The sequence below is a fragment of the Octodon degus genome, unplaced genomic scaffold (genome assembly GCF_000260255.1).
Source record: "Octodon degus isolate 3935 unplaced genomic scaffold, OctDeg1.0 scaffold00041, whole genome shotgun sequence".
NCBI lineage: Eukaryota > Metazoa > Chordata > Mammalia > Rodentia > Octodontidae > Octodon > Octodon degus.
The window spans coordinates 16,593,305-16,617,783 of NW_004524617.1; the positions used below are offsets into that span (position 1 = coordinate 16,593,305).

General features: G+C 40.0%; 1 protein-coding gene across 1 annotated transcript in view; it reads right to left on the bottom strand.

Moving 5' to 3' along the window:
* The window catches only part of Phex (phosphate regulating endopeptidase homolog X-linked), a 243,921-nt gene extending 241,472 nt beyond the window's left edge, over positions 1–2,449 (bottom strand). Inside the window, exon 1 of the mRNA XM_004631393.2 lies at positions 1,797–2,449. Within this exon, the coding sequence (XP_004631450.1) occupies positions 1,797–1,914 (118 nt within the window). The 5' untranslated portion in view covers positions 1,915–2,449. The remainder of the gene's footprint in view (positions 1–1,796) is intronic.
* Positions 2,450–24,479: the final 22,030 nt, after the last annotated feature.

Below are 24,479 nucleotides of genomic sequence, written 5' to 3' on the forward strand. Positions count from 1 at the left end.
CTATGCTTGAACTTAGACAGAAAAATGAGCTGCATAAATGAACCAGAAAGCACCTTGAATAGATGACCTCCACTAGAACACTGTCCTGAAATGTATTGCCTGGCACATCCCTAGAGATAGATTTTCAGACAAGCCCATTGCTAGCTGCCGAGTCCAGGTGGGTAACAGGGCCTGAGGGACAGGCGATGAAGAGAGGGTAGGGAAGGTGATTAGTAGGAAGTAGTACTGAAAATTTTGGCCAAAATTAAGGGTTTTTACATGTCTAGTGCTTCCAAATGGAGGTGCTCTCGTGAGGCAATGCCCAGAAAACTGTAATAGAAGGATGAGATGTAGATCAAGTGGTAGAGGACTTGCCCAGCAAATAAAGAGTTGGGCATTATTGCCAAAGAATGATTTTCTCTCAGAGAATAAAGGTTTACTGCCATGGAGAATCTTTCAGCGAATATTCCACAACCTCGGAATGTAATGATCATAAATATAAAATTTGGGGAAAGCTTCAAGCAGAGGTAACATCATTTAAAAGAGTGCATACTTTTACATGCATGATAATCATTTGGGCTTTTAAGTCTGGAAGTGTTTGCAAGACCTAACCTTGTAGTCACTTCCCACGTAGTATGTAGTCCCTTGGCATGCCTGTAGAATTGCTCCTCCACTCTTGAATTCCAGGAGGGAGCATGCCTCCAGAGCCCAAGCTTTGAAAATAAAATTTCCCAACAGTTTTCAAGGGCCACAAATTCAGGTGCAGGAGCCGGAGGTTTAGCTTCACCAGCAAGCAATAAACGCATCTAATTTCCTAAATCTTCAGCCACATAAAACATGGAAAGATGGTCTGCTCATTTTAGCAGAGGGCTCAACCACACAACCCTAACTTTTTTAAAGTTTAATTACTGGTTTGTCCCTGCCAAAATAAACATGGTCTCCTCCATCCTGCATATGCCAAGGAATTTTTCCAGGCCTGCTGCATCTCAAAGTGCACCTACAATCTGCTAAGCAAAAGGCTTGTTCTTAAGTAACTTTCAAACTGATGAAATACTATGGGCTGTGTGAGAAAACGGCTAATAGCCAAGGGTTCCGAAAGCTGAAAATGTAAGATCATCCTTCACCCCCTTTCAAGACACTTGATTATTTTTCCTAGGAATACACTTTTTTCATCACATAGATTCTCCGGGCACATTGTTCTCACTGTGAGTCATTAAAATAATTGAATCATAATACCTTTCAAATCTCTGGAGAAAAACCTCTGGTTTTCTCCATATTAAATTTTAAATCTATTAGGAAGGCAGAGTTAGCATTGCATCCCATCAGAGTCACTGGATTAGGAAGTACTTGAAGAAAACAATTGAAAGTGCATTTTAAAGGACAGATTTGTACTTTGTGAATTAAATGTGGTGGTTCACTCAGGCAAACATCAGTGAAAGCCGAACGAAAAGGAATTTTGGCGTGGTTTTGATCACAATGTAAAGTCTTTCCTCACCAAACAAATGAAGTTTCTCCCTACGAATTCACAAGCACTCAATTTGTAAAATGTAATACATGAAATTGTTCTACTCAGTACAACTTGATCTGGGAGCCACTCAGCACTTCTTCATACCTACGCTGCCATCTGGACTATACATTTGGTAGTAAAGAAAAGCTGCTTTTTCTCATTTACATATGTGACAGAAACTGAAGACGCACTACCTACAAACACAAGTAAACAGCCATATGTACACCTGCATCAGGACAAGCTTTGCTGGAGTAAAGCACTAGGCAGTATCTAAGCACATCTGGTCCCCTGTCTCCAGGGCTCAACTTACCTAGAAAGAGGATTGTGCCCAGCACCAGGGTGCCACCAATGAACACAGCCAGGGCAATTCGAGTGCCTCTGTTGGTCCCCTTTCCAGTCTCCATGCTGCTGCCCGATTCTGCTTCCATCAGAAGGGCTGGAGAGAGCGCTCGGGAAGAAAGTCACTTTTCCTGCTTTGCTAGATGGTCCCAAGAGTTTGGTAGGTGTTGACATCCAAGGCTCTCTTGCTCTTCTACCAGTGGACAGCTTAAGAAATTTCCTGTCAGGAAACCTCCCTCACCACCCTTTCTCAAATAATCCTTTACAAATGAAATAAAAGAAATTCAAAATACTGGTTGCCTTGGCTTTTCCCCTGACTAGACAAAACAAACAGCGGTTGCTTTATCTTGGTGCTCTCCTTCAGCAAAGTCCCTCTCAAGCGATCGTTTGGCAGGCTCTTCTCTCAAGCGTTCCGAGCATACATGTTTTACTATGTTGCTGAACAGATGTTTTAGCTATTTAAATGTATAGTCACTTGGGGAGGAGAAAACAATTGTCTTTATCAAAACTGAATTCTCACCAGCCTCCCCCCAACCATGATAAGTTAGGTGGCAAGGACTCCCCCAACCCACTTCAAGATCTCAGTTAATTATGTAATTCTGCTGCAATAAGCATGCTGCCTGCCTGAATTGTCCTCATCATATTCTTGCAGTGTGTGAGTCCCTTTTTAAAGCCTTCTAACAGCTCCTAGGATATCCTGGAGCATTTTATTTTAGGAACTTTGTGTATGATAGCATGTGCCAAAAATCAGAGTCACAGGCCAGTGCAGTGCAAAGTAGCAATTAAGACAACCTACAGAGGCTGATGGTTTGGATTGAACTTTTTAAAGGAAGAACAAGCACTTCCTCTTTGCGGTGCTAAGAATTGTACAAAAGACAGTCAAGTATATGAATTAAGCTTATTAGCGACCACAAAGGAGATGGCAAAGCCTTCTGCCCTGCATGCTTTGATGAAAATGGCACCCGGGTATTTTGTCCTCTGGTTCCCCTGAGGGACCCACCAGATAGTAGGTTTTTGCATCTCTGTAAAGTGGCTATTTCAGCAGATGCCCCAGCATGAATTCAAAGGTATTTAGTTTCATGGAGGGGACTGATGAATGACTGGACCTTTGATTTATTTGATTATAACAATTTTGGTTATGAAAATCTATTTTCTTTGTGAGGAAGGGCAACTAGCACTCCAAGACTACTGAACGACCAAGATTTTATTTCATGATCTAGATACCATGAATTCACAATTGCTCCCTCCTTGGTCCTGTGTTTCTGAAAGTCACAAGGTTGTGGGAGTACGGGGAGAGGGTACAGGTGCTTCTACAAAGCAGAAGCAGGAACTCTGCCCATGGCTGGGGGAGTCGCACCAGCGCTTGGCAGGTGCTGAGGAACTCAGGGTCACGTGACCACGTATCCTTTCTAGCAGGCAGTGGTCATCCTGAAGCCCATAGCATGAGCATCTCCCAATTTTGCTGGATTCTTCCACAACATATTCCACCCTACTTTCTGCTTATTTCATGTTATCCCAGTCAAAAAAGCATAAGGCTCTGCTATATTAATTTTTGTTTTTATTTTTTTCTGTATTTTAGGAAAAGGTCTACAGTGTTCAGGGTCTCACTACTGGATTGGACTCATAGTGATCCTTCTGTTTACAGCCTCCCAAGAGCTGGGATTACAGGTGCATGCCACCACGCCCAGTCTCAATTGACATCTCAGCGAGCCCTAGGGGCGGGACCAGCATGGCAGGCCTGGGGATCGAACCCTAGGCCCTTGTGCCTGCTTGCAGGCACTTGAATCCACTGAACTACTTGGCCAGCCCATCCTCTGTTAAATTATGACATCATATTACATTGTAGCTCTTCTGTGCTCACTGACAGTTGCTGTTTTATTGCTGTTATTCAGTGACACATCCTAGAAGTGCTTTCACCCCTAGCATGGGATTGCCCCAGGAGTGTTCAACCTTGACCCAGCAACACATCTTGGACTGTGAGCTCCAGGACATCAAGGACCATATCTGTCACATTCAGTGCCATAGCCACAACAACAGTTTCTTGCACATTACAGTGAACAAGGAAATACGAGTAATGAAATCACCCAAATAAGCCCTAACCAGTTGCTTTTGAAAAGCTGTTTAGAAAGCAGCCCAGCATAGCTGCATGTCTGCAATGCTAGCCCTTGGGGGGCTGAGGCAGGAGGACTTGCCATCAGTCTGAGGGGAGCCTCGGCTCCATAGTGACTCAAGGCCAGCCTAGACTACACAGCAAGACCATGTCTAGAAAGTTATTTTAAAGAAAAGCAGCTTAAAAGCTCAGACACCAGTGTATGCTGGGTGTGGTGGTGCATGCCTGGAATCCAGCACCCAGGAGGCTGAGGCAGGAGGAGCACTGCTGTAAGTTTAAGACCAACCTGAGCTACACAGTGAGTTCAAGGCCAGCCTGAACTGCATAGCAAGTGTCAAAAAAACAAAAAATAAAATAAACATATGACAGAACAAGACACCACTGCCTGTGGAGTCACAAATCTCAACTGATGACAACTCCACACAGGCATGATGTTTTATTTTTACCTTCGTGCTAAACGTAAATACTTGGTATCAAACGCATTTTTAACTGTTTTGCAAACGAGGACACTGAGACCAAGGAATGGCCTCAGGTGGCGTGGGAAAACTAGACACCAAGAGATGGGGAGATGGGATCACTGCCCTACAATGTATGTTCGCAGCTTGAGAAAGCTTCCTGTGCACAGGGGTGGGGACAGCTACCAAAACACAATGTGAGGCAGCTACCAAAACACAATGTGAGGGCCCACTCCTTCCCTATTTCCTTCTCCTAATCTCCTCACACACTGTTCGGGGTCGTAACCAACATGGAGTGGGTCGCCAGTTACAGTAACCCTCACCTGCCTTGGACTGCCCCCCACCCTAGGAAAAAAGGCAGCTTGGGGCTTTCCTTGAATTAGTTCTACCTAACCATCACTGACAGGCAGAAATTCGTTCCTGAGCATTCCACTGCAGAGCAGAAAGCTATTAAACCAAAAGAGACTTCCAATAATTATAATAGGAAAACTCTGATGCATTCCATTCCAAACTAAGATATGCATAGAAAAAGATATTGCTTGAACAATGAAAACGAATCCCTAGAATAAATATTTTCAGGGTGTTAAAAATAACTAGTTCATTTATACCATGTAATGAAGATTTCTTTTGCTCACCAGAGAAATGAAGACGAGAATGGGAAGGATTGCTAGAGGGAAGGGTGCGGATATATCATTCTAATAATGTGCATTTTTCATTCGGTGCCATTTCCTGCATTAATTCTTCACCCTTTTGGGAAATGGTGATTATCTTGCACTCAAAATAAAATGCACTTAAAAATAAGCACAGGAAAAAAAAACCTTTAGGGCAAAATAATTTCAAGGCACAGAAAAATGAGGGCTCACAAAAGACTACAAGAGACAACTGCAAAAGAGGACACAAGTGTGGGCCAAATGTGGCCCACCGTCTGCTGTTATAAATAAAGCATATTGTGGGGTTTGTTTTGTTTTGTTTCGTTGTGAGACAGGGTCTTGAACTCATAATCCTCTCTTCTGCTTCATGAGTAGCCGAGATTACCAGCATGCACCTCCATGCCATGCGCAGCTTTTGTAAATAGCTTTATGTTGTTTTTATTTCTCTTTTGTCTTTGCTTTTCAGTACCGGAGATGAACCCAAGGCCTTTACAATGCTGGGCTATATCCCCACTCCTTTTTTTAAAATTAATTTTGAGATAGCATATACCTAAGCTGCCTGGGCTGGACTCAAACTTTCAGTCTTCCTGCCTTAACTTCCCAGAGTACTGGGATTAGAAATGTGCACCACTACACCCATTTGTAAATAAAGTTTCCTTGGGAAAAATTATGTCTGCTCAATTTGCAGATCGTCAATGATTTCCATCATGCTACAAGGGCAAAGTTTAGTTTTGCACCACAGATATTTTGGCCTGCAAAGGTTAGGATATTTCTTGTCTGGCCCTTTACAGAAAAAGTTTACTGACCCCTGGTGAGAAGTAAAAGATACTACCTCTGCACTTCAACCACATGGTGCATAGACACAAAGCAAAACTTCCACCCACACTGAACGGCAACTCCAAATTGTTTTGTTTGCTATTCTTGAAATTGAAACCACAGTTATCAGGGAAACTGTTGACTGCATCTTTGCCTGAAGTATAAATATCAAGACTACATCACATTATTTACTGTTTAATAGTTGTTTTTTTTTTTTTTTAAAGTCATTATTCCGGGGGGGCGGGAAATGGGAGTTTTCCAAAAAAATTTTTTCCAACTTCTCCAGAACTGTGAAAATAAGTTAAATGAAAAGATGTTCTGCATATAAATCTGCTGAAAGTCTGATCTGCACCCACTCACTTGCTTCTATTAAGAACATCCAGGCCCATCTCGAGCCTTAACAAGAATCAACTGATGAATGAACAGAAGTTTCTTGTGAACTTTGCAGGCAACTGGTCCTGTGTGAAATCTTGTAAGGAGAAACCAGGACAGCATGGTGGAGATTCTGGCTGGGTCTGCGGGACTCCAGCATGAAAAGCCTAGAAACTAGACCATGGAACCCAACTAAGTGCACTCAGCTGATCATAAAAGCAGTAAGCATCCAGAGAAACAGAAAGCTGAGTGGTGGGTGTGTTGAGATGCTGTCCAGTGGAAAGACCTGCAAGAATGGTCAGAAGTCTGAGGGCTAAAAGGAAGGCTTGTAGAAAGGGCAGACCCCACCTCAAGACAGCACTTGCCAGGACACTCGTCACTCTTTCTGGAGTACTCACAGGTAGGGTTATTTGTCCTGACATAACTTATCCAGCAACTTCAGCCCAAGCTGCCAAATGGCTCCAAAGACAGCTACCACGGAACCTTTGTGCCAGCTGTGACTGCATCAGGTCGCTATTTGGATGTGCAGGATCTTCTGTGTCAAGCAGTAAAATCTCATGTGGGCCATAATTTTAGTGTGAAAAAAAAAGAAATGATTCAAATCCTAAAAATGGTTTCATAGAGCCCCTGGCAAGAGACAGGAGGAAGGGCAGAAGAGTCAAGAAGAGTTAAACTGTGGAAGACCCAATCTAGGGCTTGTAGTGGGGCTTTCTTATGGGGTTCAAATCCCAGGCCTTTCCCCAGTGAAACACAGTACTTACAATGTATCTGATCTTTCAAAAACATATTTCTTAGGTAGATCTTATCTTCTTTTACAGATAAGGAAACTGAAGTTTGGAACAACTGAGTTGTTTGCTGAAGGTCACAGGGCTATGTTTCTCTTAAAGCAAGAAAAGTTTCAAATTCCAAACTCCTGTCTCTTTCCTATGCTACAGGTAAGTCTAATTATCTGACAATTAGTGAAGGTGGTTATAGCATGTCAAAATGTCACCTGAGCAGAAGAAAAGTGATAAACTGTGCTTGCTTTCATTCTCTTGTTCACCAGGCTTTATTTCCTTAACAGGGATAACAGCCATAAATTAATAGGGAGACAGAAGATTTTTCATTTCAACAACAAAAACAGCCATGTGTGAAATACCTCCTGATTTGTTGCTGCCCGAACATTAAAAAGGATACACAAATCTGAAAGGCCATCTATCCACGGATTGTAATTATTTTGTTTTCAGTCAAAGGGGGATTTTATTCCTTGATCTTCCTGCTTGGACATACAGCCCTCTTGATGGTGTTTGCTCACTTTTTGTGCATCATCATCAGCCCTTAAGGTAGGCCTACAATTCATATACCTTTTGCCCTACTTTACAGATAAGGACACTAAAACTGGCTGAGAACAATTAGCAACCCCAAGGTTATGCGATAGGTGAATGACAAAGCTTTGCTGAAACTCAAGTGTTTCCTATTTTGAAGTATACTTGGGATTTGTTTTAATAAGGTATGTTAAGATGACATACATGGAGCAAGCCTTTCAAAGACCTTATTACAGTTTCCAAGGAGAAAGAGCACATCATGCAACACAGGGACACATGACAATGCACCAGGGTGGGGTGAGCAATGGTAGAAGAGGTGAGAGGAAACCATAGGCAAAAGCCTTGATTACAGTTCTCAAGCAAATGAACAGGCAGCTGAGCAGGCTTAGGACTGGATAGTCTGAAGAATTTCAGTGGGCTCTGCTGTACAGGCATGGTCTACAGTGTTTTGTGCCTTGCCTTTGGGTGATTAAAAGCCCTGGATAATGTCCTGGACAGTGAGGGTTTGGTAAATTGAGGCAGCCGAGCTGTGCATAGTCCCAGCACTTGGGAGGCTGAGGCAAGTCACTGAGAGTTCAAGGCCAGCCTGGGCTCCATTGTGAGATCTGGTCTCAAAAAAAGTAAAAAAGAGGGCAGGAATGTAAGAGCTGGGTTAGTTTGTATAGCAAAGGTATCAAAAAATTTACTATATCTAAGAATTAGCTAAGTTGGAAAGAATATCCCTGCAAATCTCAAGATGTCAAACATTATAAAATGTTTAAAAATTAAAAACACACCATGTTCTACAATCTGAGGTACAGGATCTCAGGATAAATCCTGAGGGCATTTCACTGACCTTCTCAGACCAAAAAGCTACAACTCTTGTTGCATAGGTCCTGCTTTACCTTGGTCTTAAACATCCAGTAGAAAAGTATGAAGACGAAATTTAGGAAATAAAGCCACGCTGTTAAGTTGAGCTGTGGGGGACTCAGGTCAATAATTTCTGACATTGCCAGTTAAACAGAAGACCCAATGCTATTATGGGCTACTGGACTCTTTTAGAATATTTTGCTGAGTTTACACACCTATAATATTCAATAACGGAACTTAGAAAAAATGGGGTATACAGATGAATGTCCATTTTGTATCTGTGTATTCAAAGTGGTTGGGATAGATATATAGTTGCATTCTCTTAATGAATAGAATGATTTGTTCTAATGGTGTTTGTAAATAGGATCACAAGTCCGCATCTTGTACAGCAATTAACCACTAAGAAGAATATATGCAGTGTATTATGTGTTGAAACTGTACTTCCGATTAGATTTGAAACTGTCTCATTGCTATCTGTTTATCAATAAAACTTTGAAAAAAAATAAAATAAAAAATAAAAACACACCATGGTTGAATACCTTTCAACTTGGTCTTCTAAATATATATCGTTTCTAATGTCTTATCAATGATTATAATCTCTGTAAAATAAAATTTTTAAAAAGACAAAGAAAATATGATTTTTTGAAAGCAAGCATTAATATTCGATTATTTGTCCAATCTTGCATAACTATATTTTAATTTAAGCAACAGATTTGATGATAAAAACAGACTAGAACAGCCATTGTTAGCTATTCCTGTTTTGAAAATCCGTAACATATATATTGTTGTATGTTACTGTTTTTGTCTTTTTCTTTGTTTTTGCTTGTTTTTCCTCTTCAAGATAAAATAAAATTGAATTAAAAAATTAAAAAAGTAACACTTAAAAAAATTAAAAGCACAATGAAAACAGTTCTAAATGCGTTCCCAAAGCATTCCACTACATAACACTTTACAATGTAATAACTAATCCAAATAGTGTTCATTTGCTGTATCCTGGCTTATCAGACCCACTCTGATCCTGCAGCTAGACTGCTAACAACCTGTACTAATGCCTGGCATTAAGAGCCAGCTGTCTAAGAAGAAGTACTCAGATGTTTATGGATGCAAGAGGCTCAGACAAGTGGTTCTCCAACTTGTCTGGATACCAGAACCTCCCAGAGTGCTGCTTAAAACACAGACTGCTGGGCTTCAGCCTTAGTTTCTGATGCTGCTGGTCTGGAGACTACATTTTGGGAACTGATGGCTTAGAACAGCGCAGCCATTAAATCTCTTTACAGTGTGGTAAAATGGACTACAGAACCAACAAAACTAAACATTAAACTGATGCAATAAAACCAGTGATAACATCCAAAACACTTAACAACCAGTATGCCTGCTACTGATCAGGTGCTCCGGTCTGTTTAAGTGTACCCCAAAGGCCATGTGTTAACGGCTTGGTTTCAGCTCATAGCACTAATGGGAAGCAGTGGCACCTTTAAGAGCAGGGCCTATTGGGCGGTCTCCAGATCATTGAAGGTATGAGCTTGAGGGGGGTTGGAGGTACCTGGTCTTGTCCTTTTTTTTGAATCCCAGCTGTGAGGTGAATGGTTTCGCAATGTCTTCCCCACCATGATGTGCCTTACAACAAACACAAAGTGAATTTCAGGCTCATAGCCTGAAAATCCTGAAACTGAGCTAAAGTAAATTGTCCTCCTTTTAAGTTGATTATCTTAGGCATTTTGTTATAGTAATCAGAAGCTGGCTAGCTCGCCACGGGCCTAAGGCCATTTCAGTGACCCTTACTGTGCTAAGTAGTACTTCTTAGTTATTGGATCTGGAGAGTCCCAGGAGAGGGGCTGGAGTGGATGAAAGAGCAAGGGGCACAGAAGGCAACTAGCTACAGCAGCTAGTAAGGAGGTACCTCAATGTGTAACAGCAGCTGCAGCCACTTCAGTAGGAACCAACTGAACTGCAGTCCTGAGTCAAATTTCAAATAAACTTTTGATGGTGCTTGAAATCCTTTAATGGCTGCTGTCAGCTTTTAGGGAAAATGTCAAAATGCTTCACATGAAACTGCTGCATCACTCAACTGACGCAGTCCTCCGGACTCACCCTACACACCAGGCATTCTAAGCCCCTTCACCTTCCCAGATTCACTAGGCTTCACCCAGCCTTTGGGCCTGTTCAAAAGATTTCTCCTTTTGCCTGGAAGCCATTTTGTTGAGAAACTCAGATTCACCTTTGAAGATTCAGCTCAAATTTTGCTTCTTTAGGAAGAATTTCCCACAACCTTCTTCTTACCAAGGTTGCAAGATAGACTCTCATACATTTTAATGGTCTCTTTGTAGAAGCTTGCCCCCATTGGACCACATATAAGTTGAGGGCATTTACTCCCAACTTATCATTTTAATGTATCATCAATTTTAAGACTGTCCTCAAGCTTCAGCATCTCTAAAAGTAGGTTATACCTCATAGCTGATGGTATGGCACAATCTCACAGCATGGTGCTTTCTTTACAGTACACAGCATTGTGGTACATCTTAAATGCATCTGTAATCAATGAAGCAGGTTTTTTCTTCCCTGTAGCCCCATTTCCTTGGGCAACACCAAGCATGTAGGACGTGCTTTAGCTCTCAGCCTATGCTGACTGTCTAGGGTAGGCAATATGTGGTAGGCAGCGGGAAGCTCACAGAACTTTTCCCAGGCTCCCTTCGCTGGCCCATTCCTGCTAGATTCAGTCAGTGGGAGGCCCTGACAGAACAGGAGGAACACAGATGCCTGGTTTAAATTTGTGTACTCCTCCTGGGTCTATCAAGGTTTCCAGTAGGCAAGTGGGGGCTCTTAGGATAGGGGCAGCGAATCCGACATCAGTAGAGGCATAAAGCTGCAGATGAGCAGAGACTCCAATAGCATGGGCAAGACCATGTCTCCCAGAGTCCCGCTTAGCAGCAACAGCCTCAGCACTGACTGAAGCCTCTGGGCTTTTAGGTCACTTTCTTGCCTCCATTCTGCTGCATCAGCCTTAACCACAGGCATAGCCTTCTGTAATTACTGAATTCTAAGTAATTGTATCTCCCTTGCTCTACTTTGGAACCAACTGTCTGCATTTAATGCACTGTGCTTCAAGTATCTAGAACAGTTTCTACATCGCCCATTGAACACCAACAGCCACAGTTCACATTCTTTCCTTATAGCCTTTCGCCATCCCATTCACATTGATGCAAGTTGCCATGTTGCTAGGCAGGAGAGCCCAGTGATGGCAGTAGTTAAGGACATAGTGTCTGGAAGCAAACTCCCTGGGTTGGATTTCTAGCACTCCTACTTATTGCCGTGTGACCTTAAGAGAATGGCCTATTCTCTCATAGTGTAATTTGTCATCCTACAGAGAGAGACAGTTAAAAGAGTCTCTATTCAATAGAGGTATTATAAGATTAAGGCTAAAAAAAGAGATTAAGGCTTAAAATGGTGCTTGAAGAAATGGTAGAGATGATTGCTGTTCTTTTTGTTTGTTTTTTTGGTAACAGGAATTGAACTCAGGACCTTGTGCTCCCTAGGCAGGCTCTGTGCTGCTCAGCTGAGCTATATCCCTGGCACCCTGCTGTGCTTCTTAATATTTCATATGGTTTATCACCCATATATTTGTGTTTCATATTGTTTTATTTTTATTTAGGGATACCTATAGCTGTGGAAGTATTCAGTGCAGATAAAGGAGGAAGGAAGGAAAGAGAAAAGAAAGCATAGAAAGGAAAAGAAAGGAAATCAGAGGAAATGTGGGTTTCACTACAACTGTTGAAAAATGTCACCTTTGGTCCTTTTTCCTATCCTTCACAATAGACAGCCTCCAGGCCTAGCTGGTTGTGTTTCAGTGGCAATAAGGACACCTGACTGCAAGCATACACCTGTCTGCCTCATCAAGTCTTTAAGCCATCTGAAGGTTGGGACCACAACTGGGACATCAGTGTCTCTTGAGATCTGAGAGGGAACACATTTAATGCTGGAGCATGAATGCAACTAAAATCCCAATGAGATGACAGACATCAGCCTGAAAAGGCTCATTTCAAAAAGTGATTTCTGTAGGCAGGATGAAAAGAAGGTAACACAGGAAGAATAACAGATCTTTTTTCTTAAATTACAGCCATGATCAAGGACAAAAAGAAAATAATTTCTTTCAAGATAGTGGTCAGTGTCGCTCACAGCTCTAGCAGAGTGTCATAATCACTTACCCTTCAATTTCTTAATGCCAAGCACTCTCTTGTGTACCAACCCCAGTTTTTATCAAATCAAAACATATCTGTCTTCTCTAGAACTTTTACATCTCTGTTTTTAACTTTTTACTTTTTAAATTTTGTTTCAGATGCCTGGACAAGGCATCTGCATTCTAGCATTTCTTGCTAACAGTCACTAAACATGTGCAAGGCTACTTACAGTACGTAAAAAGAAAAGGGAACAAGATAGCTAGATAATTGCATTATTAATTTGTATTGGTTTATTGAAAGGAATAGTTAATGCTTAATTGTTTGATTAATCTTGCATCGCTATATCTGGTAAGCTGAGCAACTACTTTGAGGAGAACAATATGTTATATAACAACCATTGTTAATTTCCTATCATTTTGTTTTGAAATTCTGTATTGTTTTTAGTTTTTTGTTTTGTTTGTTATTCTCTTTAACAAAATTAGAGAAAAAAGATTATGACTGTCTAGCAGAAAACATGAGTCCCCAAATAAAATATACAAAAATATCGAACTTGCTTCCCCACTTATCTACCACTGACAAAAAAAAATCTAGAGAAAGTTATTTTTTTAAATCTTAAAATTTAAAAATCTGTAGGCTGGTATAACACATTAAGACCAATATTTTTTTACACATTAAGTCCTTCAAATAAATTTTACACAAATTTAAGTTTAAAAAATAGCTCAAGTTTTATTCTACATTTCTTTGGTCCACTAAAAGACCACCTATCATACTGGACTATGGCTCATGCCCATAAATAGTAACATACACATACCACTGAGACCCATGTGGACCTGTACGTATTATACACACATGCAATGGTTAACTTGTGTACACACACCAGCTATAAGAACTTTCTGCCAACAGAACGCTCGGGGACAGGGGATGGCTGTAAAATAAGCCATTGTCGACAATGAGAAGGAAACTAATGCAAGATTTTCAATTTTTTACTAATTATTTTCCATTTTGCAAGGCATTTGAAGGTTTCCAATTCTGAAAGGCCTTGTTTGACACTATGTAATATTTATTCTTCCAAGTACATCTTAATGAGTACCCACTGTCCACTTTTTTTTAGTGTTGGCCATAGGGCCCAGGATTTTCCATATTTTTAAAAAGCTGTCACATAGTTCCTTAATCCCACTCCTACTCTGCAGGACAAGAGCACAAATAGAGTCCAGTCACCATTTGAAGCTGTAAATCAGGGCACAATCTAGGAAATCACATACATTTTACTCTCTTGTCTAGCACATATACTTCATGCCTGCCTGGAAAGCCAAGTCTCAATTCAGAATTCTGACCCCCAGGAGTTTCAGGCACAAACATTTCTGAGAGCCAGCCTGACCTCAATGCATCCCCTTTCCCTGCTTCTGCATCACCCCCTTGCCCCAACAGCCAGGCACAGTCTTCTTCCCTCAGGACAATAAAGGGATCAGGTGGGCAAGAAAACTCATGACTCCTAGCACTGGGCTCCAAACAAGTTGGGAAAGGAGGCTTTCAGTCCTGGGGATGCAATCTATGCTTTAGAAGGGAGCACAAGTACAATGCCTCGGCCAGGAAGGCACTTCACCCATGGCGAGGGACCTTCTCAGTGTGGCATTTTCTCGAAGCCAAGACCCCAAGGTAGGGTCTCTCTTGTCCAGAGCTAAGAGCAAAACGGTAGCTCCTTCCTTCCATGAAACTTGTTATATTACACCCTTTCCCATCCAAGCTACCCAAATAGACTGAGACTATACATATGTTTGTACTGCTGATTTCTACTGGTCTGTTGAAAGGAACAATTAATGCTTACATTCTTTTTTATTCTCTTTAACTTTTGTGACCAATTTTGCAGGCTTCTATCTGGTAATCTGAAAAACTCCTGTGAAGACAACAATATGCAATATAACAACCTTTGTCAACTTCCTATCATTTTGTTTAGTGAAATTCTGTACTGCTTCTTATGTTTTTTAAACTATTTTTATGATTAGAAAAGAAACAACAAAACAATGAAGAAAGAAAGGAAAAAAAAGTATTTTCCTAAGTGGAGAAATAGATCTCAGGTTTGGAAATGAGCTACCTACTGTCACTGCGGGCCTTGAGAGCTAAAGCCAAAAGAAAACCTCTGCTATGGATTCCTAAAGTAATGTATGCAAAGTTTATTTCTTCAAGGAGACAATGTTTTTCAATGTGTCAAAAGGTAACAGCATTTTATTGGGTTATTATTATATAAAATACAGCAGAAAATATGTGAATTTCAAAACATTATACAAACTAAAAAGATCATTTGTCTTCCTAAAGAAGTGATAAATACATTACATAACAGACTGCTTCCTTGGTATTATTAGCTAGGAATTCCATGTAGAGTTTACTGCTCATCTCAAAATTGTAGCATTTTTTAACTGTAACAACTCCCAATCATAAGCACTCAGACAACTGATTCTATTTAATCACTAATGTTCCAGTAATGATGAAAAGGCTGTATTATTTTTGTTTGAAGTTTGCACACCAAGTCTCATGGTATGATATAATTAAGAAAAACTGTTTACTTTTTCTTAAATTCAACACCCTTCACCCCCACTTCAAAAACTAGGCATTAAAGTACTAAATATAATGATCTTGGTAAACCAAATTGCTATGTTCCTGGCAGCCTTTCCCTGCTATTTCCCTTAAACATTTCTATCTGAAATGAATGAATAAAAAAAGAAAAGAAAGAAACCTGGATAATATACAGCTATTCCTTGACTGTATTTTCCACCTAACCATCAGAGTTTCCATTTGAGTACTTAAAAAACACTCCCTTCTTCCTTCCTTTTTTATCCCTTTTGGGCCATTTTAGATTTTGACCTGTACCTTCTCAAACATCCATAGGCTACCCCACGCAGGCTCATGCAACACTAGCTCATAGTCCTCTGACTCTCAGTCATTCCCCCCAAGTGTGACTATAGGATGTGCATGAGGGTCTTGGATCAGCTTGGTTCCTGCAGTGCCCCCTTGAGGAGCTGGCACACAGGAAATACTGAGGATGTTACTAAATAAATAAATTATCACCATGTGGTCCTTGAGAACTATGTGATACAGGCTGTGCCCCTTCAATTCAAAAATTGAAATGAAAAATGATCAAAATTGAAAACTTTTTGAGCACTGAACAACACCTCATGGAAAATTTCACACCCAAAATCATGTGACAGGGTGCAGTCAAAATGCAAGTGTGCTAACAATACTGTATAAAATTACTTTCAGGCTATATGGACAAGTTATGCAATATAAAAAAAAATTCATTTTTAGACTTAGGTCCTATCCACAGATATCACTTCATGTAAATGCAAATATTAAACAATCCAAAACCTGAAACATGACTAGTCCCAAGCATTTTGGATAAGGGATACTGAATCTATATTACTCTGGCATAAAGAATGTCAGAGTCCATTGCCCATGGTAGTGAATTAACCCAGTGCATTATATTTATAAATAAATGAGCACCCGACAACCACAAGTTCAAATATAAGATCTTAGAGGAGCTTGGTGTGGTGGTAAATGCCTGTAATCCCAGCACCCTGGGAGATTGAGCCAGGCAGGTCCAAAATTTGAGTCTAACTTAGACAATGGAATAATTTACCAAGTGTCTGTCTTAAAAAGAGTCACAGGGAGAGAAAACATTCTCTCAGGCTTTCACAGAGAGCAAATTGGTCAAGCAATTGCTGTGACTCATCCACATGGCTGACACTTACAAAGGATCTGCAAACTGCGGTACAGCGCTACAGGATGAATCCTGAGGGTACTTGACCAACCTTATCAGATACAAAAGTTACATTTCTTGTTATATAGGTCTTGCTTTTTCTTGGTCTTAACCATCCAGCAGAAAAGTATAAAAATGAGGTATATAAAGTAAAGCTATATTAATATGCTGAGCTGTGAAAGGCTCAAATCAACAACTTCTGTGGATAACCCACTACTATTGTGGACTGCTGGACTGTGTTGAATTGTTTTGCTGAATTTACTCACCTATAGTATTTAGATGTCAATGGAATACCCATCTCTGACAAGACTAAACAAAAAAGGGGATACAAAGGAAGGACTATTTTGTATCTGTATATACAGAATAGTTAGGATAGATATAAACCTACTTTTGCTTAATTCAACAAGAAAGATTTGTACTGATGGTATTTGGACAGGATATCCTGTCTGCATCTTGTACTATGGATAACCACTAGGAAGGTAAGAATGTACAAGGTATTAATTATTGAAACTGACCTATTAATCAGTTTTGAAACTGTCTCATTGCTATTTGTTTCTCAATAAAATAAAAAGGAGCTGGAGATATAGCTCTGGATTCAATCCTCAGCAGTGAAAAAAAATGCCAGATGATTCTACCCAAATGCAACAAAGTGGGAAATGGTACACCAAGAACCTGCTGACCTTTTGAAATCATTTAAAGATACGCTTTGTTATAATTACATTTTATAATCATCAGGAGACTAACCTTGGCTATATTTTGAGAAACAGTACAACACTGAAATATATTCAAGGTTATTTTTAAAGGTGAAATTAGAAAGACACCAGATTCCAGAATTGCTTAGAAGGGAATCATTCACAATGGTGTTAAACTAAATAATCAACACAATATGACTCTTACTGCCTTTGTCTTTTTCCATTTCAGCTGTGTTCCAAATGTGCCTTAATACTGTGGGCTGCCTCTGATCACATTTGGGAATAGGTGGATTATAAAATATGAATAAAGGCAGATAACCACATGCATTTAATTGTTTGGCCATTAAAAATCCAAATAAGATTTTTTTATTAAGGTGGTGCATGGTTCCTGGCTTAACACACTATATCAAGCCATTTTCAATTTCTATAGGAAACTACTAGAGGCTGGTACTTTCTAAAGAAAAGAAGCTTATTTAGCTTACAGTGTGGGGGTTCTAGTGGTGCTGGCTTCTGTTCCACTCGGGTGAGCACCTTCATGCTACCTCACATCATGGTGACAGCGTCACAGGGGAAGCATGTGAGGGGAGAGAGCAAATGGCAAGACACGAAGCTAGAGTAAGTGAGGGGTCAACGCACTCACTGAGGACCTCACTTATTCCAGGAGACACTATTAATCCCCTTAAGGGCAACGCCTCACTGCCTCTCTCCACGTTTTCCATCAACACACTGAGGACCAAGCTTCCAACACATAAACCTTCAGGGACCACCTATATCCAAACCACAGCACACACTTACTAACATCTGAATTGCTTCTAGGATATGTTTCTTTGCTTTTTGTTTTGTTTTTTTCTTTGGGGGTGGTGAGTTTGCCCACTCTCACACATGTATGTGTTGGTGGATTTCATGTGCTATAAGGTTCTGTCCAAAAATTTAATAATATTCAGTAAAACTATCCATTGGGCAAAATGCCTTTGTTCAATCTCTTTGCTACTATCATTCTATAGAACTTAGCTGCTACTTTAAATGTCTAAAGTCAGTGTTTAAAAGTGAAGCGTACAGTGGGCCACCACATGAAATAATTTCAGCTAGACTGTGATCAATACCTTTGTATTTTTGTGAATTCTAAAATAAATTATCCATTAGCACTCTGTATATCTTTTTTCAAAGTACACATTTGGCACATCAACTATCACTTCCTCAAAGTTCAAAGCAACTATTAGCCCATGAATAAATGAATGATTTGACACAAGACAGCAAACATCTTTCAACTACTAGGGGTGAGTAGTCAATTTAATCAATGGAACGGGGGCAAGTGTTAAGCACAAGAAAATTTTTCTCATACCACATAACATGCCCCAAAAAACAAAAAGCTGAACATGGTGGGATATACCTGTAATCCCAGTACTCTGTGAGGCAGTGGCAGGAGTATCTATAGTTTGATCCAATCCTGGGCAACTTAGTGACATAATGAGACCTTGCTTCAAAAAATAAAAAGGCGTTTGGGTGTGGTGGTGCATGTCTATAATCTCAGAACTTGAGAGACTGAGGCAGGAAGATCACAGTGAGTACGAAGCCAGCAAAGGCTATATAATAAGTCAACTGCTAGCCTGAACTATATAGAAAAATTCTGTCTCAAGAAAAATATTTTTTTAATGGTTTACTCCTTTATTTATTTATTTATTTATTTATTTTTTCATGGGAGGTAGTTTGTTGTTTTTTTGTTTTTTTTTAAGAAGGTATTTTATTTTATTTATTTTTTTTCAACAAATAATACACTGCATACATTCTTCTCAGTGGTTAATTGCTGTACAAGATGCAGACTTGTGATCCTACTTACAAACACCATTAGAAAAAATCATTCTATTCATTAAGAGAATGCAACTATATATCTATCCCAACCACTTTGAATACACAGATACAAAATGGACATTCATAGTTATACCCCAATTTTGTTTAAGTTCCGTTGTTGAATATTATAGGTGTGTAAACATATCAATACTTGATGAAAAATACCTGTTCCTTATTATGCCTAAGAAAAATATTAGAAGGGCTGCACATATAGCTCAGTGTGAAGGTCCTGTGTTCAATCCTCAGTACTAAAAAATAGCAGCAGCAAAAAAAAATCGTTCCTCATTCTACCAAGATAAAAAACAAAGGAATACTTTGTCAGATAAACAAAAACCTTAATTATGGAAATCAAAAGTTTCAATACTGAATATAATGTACAGTGTCCAATCTAGAGGAACATTTTTAAGACAGGACATAACAAACTAAAGAGACTGACAAATTTCACTATATTAAAATACTCTGTGCATTAAAAAATACCATTCAAAAGACTTGAGGTAGATACATATAACAATATATACAAAAAGATTATTATTCTGAAGAGTAAAAACTCCAGAACAGTAAGAAAATAAAAGCTCAATAGCCAAATGCACAAGACAGGAATTTTGCTAAAGAGAAACACATATTGGACAATTAATTTAGAAAAATACGACCCACCTCATTGGTACTCAGGTAAATGAAAATTCAAACCAAAACAAATGACCATTTCACACCTCTAGACTGACGGAAATGTTAAATTCAATGTCCAGTATAGGCAGTGGAGAACCTTCAAATCTCAGATCCCAATCATAAGCGTGTAAACAGATATGCCACTTTGGGAAGCAATTTGGCAACATCTAATAAATTAGAAGCTTGGAGAAGCAGACACGTGGGAAGGTCCTAGAAAAACTGGATTTTTACATTTGTCTACAATGAGCTGTCATTCCTAAAAAGAACTGCAAATTTCAAGGCAAGGCAACAAGCAGTGGAGATAACACATGGCAGGACACAACTGGAGAGCACTTCGGTTATTTCAGATGATTTTTATTCGCTAGCCCATCACATATAGGGAAGGCCAGTAAGATGTTTTAAAAGAACTTTGTGGCACATAACAAAAACCTATAGTAATGTGAATATTTCCCAACTTCTCCATTGCTTTCTATCTAGTAACATTTTTATAGGATTGATTCCTCTCTGAATCCTCTAAAGTTAAAGGTCTGTGCAATCAGGCCTGATTAAACGCATTTATTCCCTGAAAGAGAAAGCTGGTTCCCTCTTTGTTGTTCATTTTGCTCTCTCTATGTCAGTGTGCAGTCAAAATATAAGCCATTCATTTTTCTCATTATAATTTGGAGACAGGGTCTTCCTATGCAGCGCAGGCTAGTCTTGATCTTGCAATGATTCTTCTGTCTCAGCCTCCTAAGTGCTGGGATTATAGGCATATGCAACACCTGATTACACTAAATCACCTCCTAAATTCTTCATGTTACTAAATCTTCCACAGCCAAACCACTAGACACATTATCTTTTTGATGACTTACATTTCATATTATCGCTTTTATCAGTTATAATTTCATTTTGTCCTTATTGATTATTGTGTTTGCCAAACCCTAGAGGTTCAATGCTCAAAGGACCACAGTCCCTACCATTTGAGAGTTTACAAAGCATTTTAATATAAATATCTAACCTCTACCAAGTTTAATATACAAATGGAGGATTGCCTAGCTGTTCCTGAAATGAGACTTGTAAACATATCTTACATCTTTATTACTATCATTCAATTGTCATTTAACCTAACTAGTTAATTTAGAAACATGAAGAAATGAGTGGGTATAACTATGAATGTCCATTTTGTATCTGTGTATTCAAAGTGGTTGGGATAGATATATAGTTGCATTCTCTTAATGAATAGAATGATATTTTCTAATGGTGTTTGTAAGTAGGATCACAAGTCTGCATCTTGTACAGCAATTAACCACTGAGAAGAATGTATGCAGTGTATTATTTGTTGAAACTGTACTTTCGATTTGATTTGAAACTGTCTCATTGCTATATGTTTATCAATAAAACTTGGAAAAGAAAAGAAAAAAAAGATGTCATGTAGTACAGTATGTTTATACTTTGGTTAAATGATACAAGTGTTTTTAGTTCTGCAAAATAGCAACATTAAAAGAATTTGTTTTCAAAAAAAGAAATGAGTAAAAACCATACAGCTGTTGTCAGTATTCCAGACAGGGCTTTTCCCTGTCTTTCCAGTATAAGCACACAAATCCCTTTCCTACCACACCATCACTTGTCTCTTGGACTCTTGAGGTAGTGGGTAGCCACATTTTGCCTTTAGGGACGACAACTAGAGTCAAACCTCTGGCCTAAGAGTTGGCATTGCTCATCATGGCTATTATGAGTATATTGTAAACATCACTAAATCTATATGTAACAACACTTTTGTGCCTGGAAATCTAGGATGATTTCTATAGCCTGTCTTGAGCCTATTACGAAAAGTAAGGACTGGAGAGAAGGAACAATGAATGCTGCCTTTTAACTCCTATCATTCCATGTCAAAGAGTAGAATACAACTTAGTCTTGTGTATCAGGTTCCCTGATTATCAAGCAAGTCCAGTTGCCCAACAGCAATTTCCTTTTTCCAGAAAATGCTCCTTCCAGACAGCCACAAACTGACATCTCATGCCAACACAGCATGCCTGTGCACCCTTGCCGCAGCATTTACAGATGAGGTGCTGGTTAGCACTTCTGGTTATTTCCTTCAAATACTGTAACATCTCTGTGCCAATAGGAGGTCATCCATTGAATTCTTTGCTTAAAATGTGACACAGGGCTTCACAGCATTTGTCAGAATCAAGCTAAATGACTGCTACCTCTGAAGAATACATTTTCCTTAAACACATTGATTTTGAACTGGGGATATTAAGCACACCTTAGAATTTAAATTCTGAAGTAAAATGTGGTTGATTTGCCAGGCATGATGGCGCACGCTTGTAATCCCAGCACTCAGGAGGGTGAGGCAGATCACCATAAATTCAAAGCCAGCCTGAACTACATAGTGAGACCCTGTCTCAAAAACACCAAATAAAAATGTCAATTTAACTTTCAGCTCTTCACTCTCCTACCACCCACCTCCTTGCCATATCACAATTGGCGGAAATGTCCATCCCTTGGCCTTAGGTTTCACCGTGCATTGTGTGTTAGCCAATGAGAGAGAGAGAGAGAGAGAGAGAGAGAGAGAGAGAGAGAGAGAGAGAGAGAGAGAGATTTGGTACAGGGTCTCACTGTGCAGCTCAGACTCGCATTAACAATCCTCCTGTCTTAGCCTCCCCAGTGCTGGGATTACAGGTGTGCATCTCCACACCCAGTTTTGGTGGCTGCTGAGCTATCTCCCCAGCCCAGCCAATGATATACTGACAGACATGGACAGCACAGAGGCTTGAGCTGTGTTCACATCATGTACTGTTCTGCCTGCCTGTGTCTCAGGTAGCCACTAGCCCAAGGAGAATGAGCAACACATGGAGCAGCCCTAGGCCCAACATACTTCTTGGAGCAGAGCCCAGCCAGCCTAAATCAGCTGATCAGCTGAGCCCCAGGCCAACCCACACACTGAGAGAAATCAACATTTGTTGCCATAGCCATTGAAATTTTAAGTTCACTTGCTACACAGTTATGGTGGAAACGGATGGCACATAAAATCTCTTCCATTAGCTATGTGTTAATCAGCTTTATAGTACTATCATGAAATACTCAAGGCATCTCACTTATAAAGGATTTACCTTGGTTCACAGTTCTGAAGGTTCCAGCTCCAGACTGAATGACCCCATTGCTTTGGGCATCCAGTGAGGATGGCACATCAGGGGAGGAGTACATGATAGCACAAACCTGTTACACCATGATCTAGGATGCAGAGAGCAATAGTGGGGTCCTGGTATTCCTTTTTTATGTGTTTAGTACATGATCTATAGGGTCTTACTCCACACCTCAGACTTGTAGTGATCCTCATTTTCAGCCTCACAAGTGCTGGCATTACAGGCACATGCCACCATACCCAGTCTCTATTACCATCTCAGTGTGCCCCGGGGTTAGGGCTGGCACAGCACATCAGGCATCAAACCCCATTCCCTGAGTCTGTCTAAGCAGGAGCTTTAGTCTACTGAGCTATCTGGCCGGCCCTGGGATTCCTTGAGGGAACTCCCTCAGAGTCATATTACATCCCAACAGTGTCACCCTGAGGACTACCCTCCACCCTTTAATACATGGACCTTGAATCCAAACCACAAAATAACTACCCTGCTATTAGATCCTGGGCATGGGGTAACAACAGTCCCATCAACTGTATGGCTTAAAAAGAAATTTCTTCTCATAATTCTAAGTAAAAATCAAGGTAAGGACAAATTTGGCTTCTTCTCAGGGTTACAATGGAGAAATATTGTTATGCCTCTCAGCTAGCTTCTGGTAGCTTTGGGCATTCCTCGGCTTGTATGTGGTATTCTTCCAGAACCTTCACACCATCTTCCCTGTATATGTATCTCTGCATTCAGGCCCCTCTCCCCTTTCAAGATAGGTTTTTGCTGCATAGTTCAGGATGGCTTTAAACTAGATAGCCCAAGTTAGCCTTGAGTGCAGTGATCCTCCTGCCTCAACTTCCCAGGTACTGGAATTACAGATGGGAGCCACCTTGCCTGGCTTCAAATATCATCTTCTAAGGACATCAGCCATATCAAACAAGGGTCACACTATTTCTAAAGTCACATTCACATATTTCATGAGTAGGCCTTGAAAACCTTTATACGGAACACAACTCAACCCTTTTAATACAATTGCAGATGCCATTCTGGGGCAAGAGAAATAAAACTAATGGGTTTTAGTTACTGGAAAATCAGAGGTCATTCTCTTATATAGCTGTAGCATAGGATTAAATTTTGCTGTCTTCTAAAGGCTAAGTGATTTATAAGGCAATTATCATCAGTCATGTCCACTCCTGCGCTTCCCTTAACTAAAACATGTATGCTTCTTTACAGACTTCATCCTCATCCTATTAAGATGACTATATAGGCTGAGGAGATAGCTCTGAGATCTAAGCACCTGCCTGGAAAGCACAAGGACCTGGGTTCAATTCCCCAGTCTTGCATGCTGCACTACTGTGCCAGTCACCAAACCCAGGCATTGTGGCACATACTTGTAACCCCAACACTGCAGAGGTTGACACAGGAGGATCACTACAAGTCTGAGCTGCATAACAAGATCCTGTACCAAACAAATAAAGATTTTTTAAAAAAATTAAAGACTGTACTTTCCTTTTATGCTTCTATTTCCAGCAGTCTTTAGTGCCCTGGTACTTTGGGCTGCTGTTTCATGCCTTTCTCTTGGCTGCTAAAGAGAGTGCCCACACATTCCTTTCTCTACACATTTCCCTGAATACATGCCAAGCCTCTCTCCTCTGACTCCCCACACTGAAGCCGTAGCACTAGTGGTCTATAAATGCTGCTGAAGATTGTTGCAACACGTCAGAATGGAATCGTGTAATCTCTATTCCTCTCTCTTATTATTATTCGTATTTTCAGTAAACCTGCAAAAAGACCCAAGGCCAAATTTGTTCGTTTTTCTCTCCACAGAAATAAACTTACCAAAAAAAAAAAAAAGAAAGAAA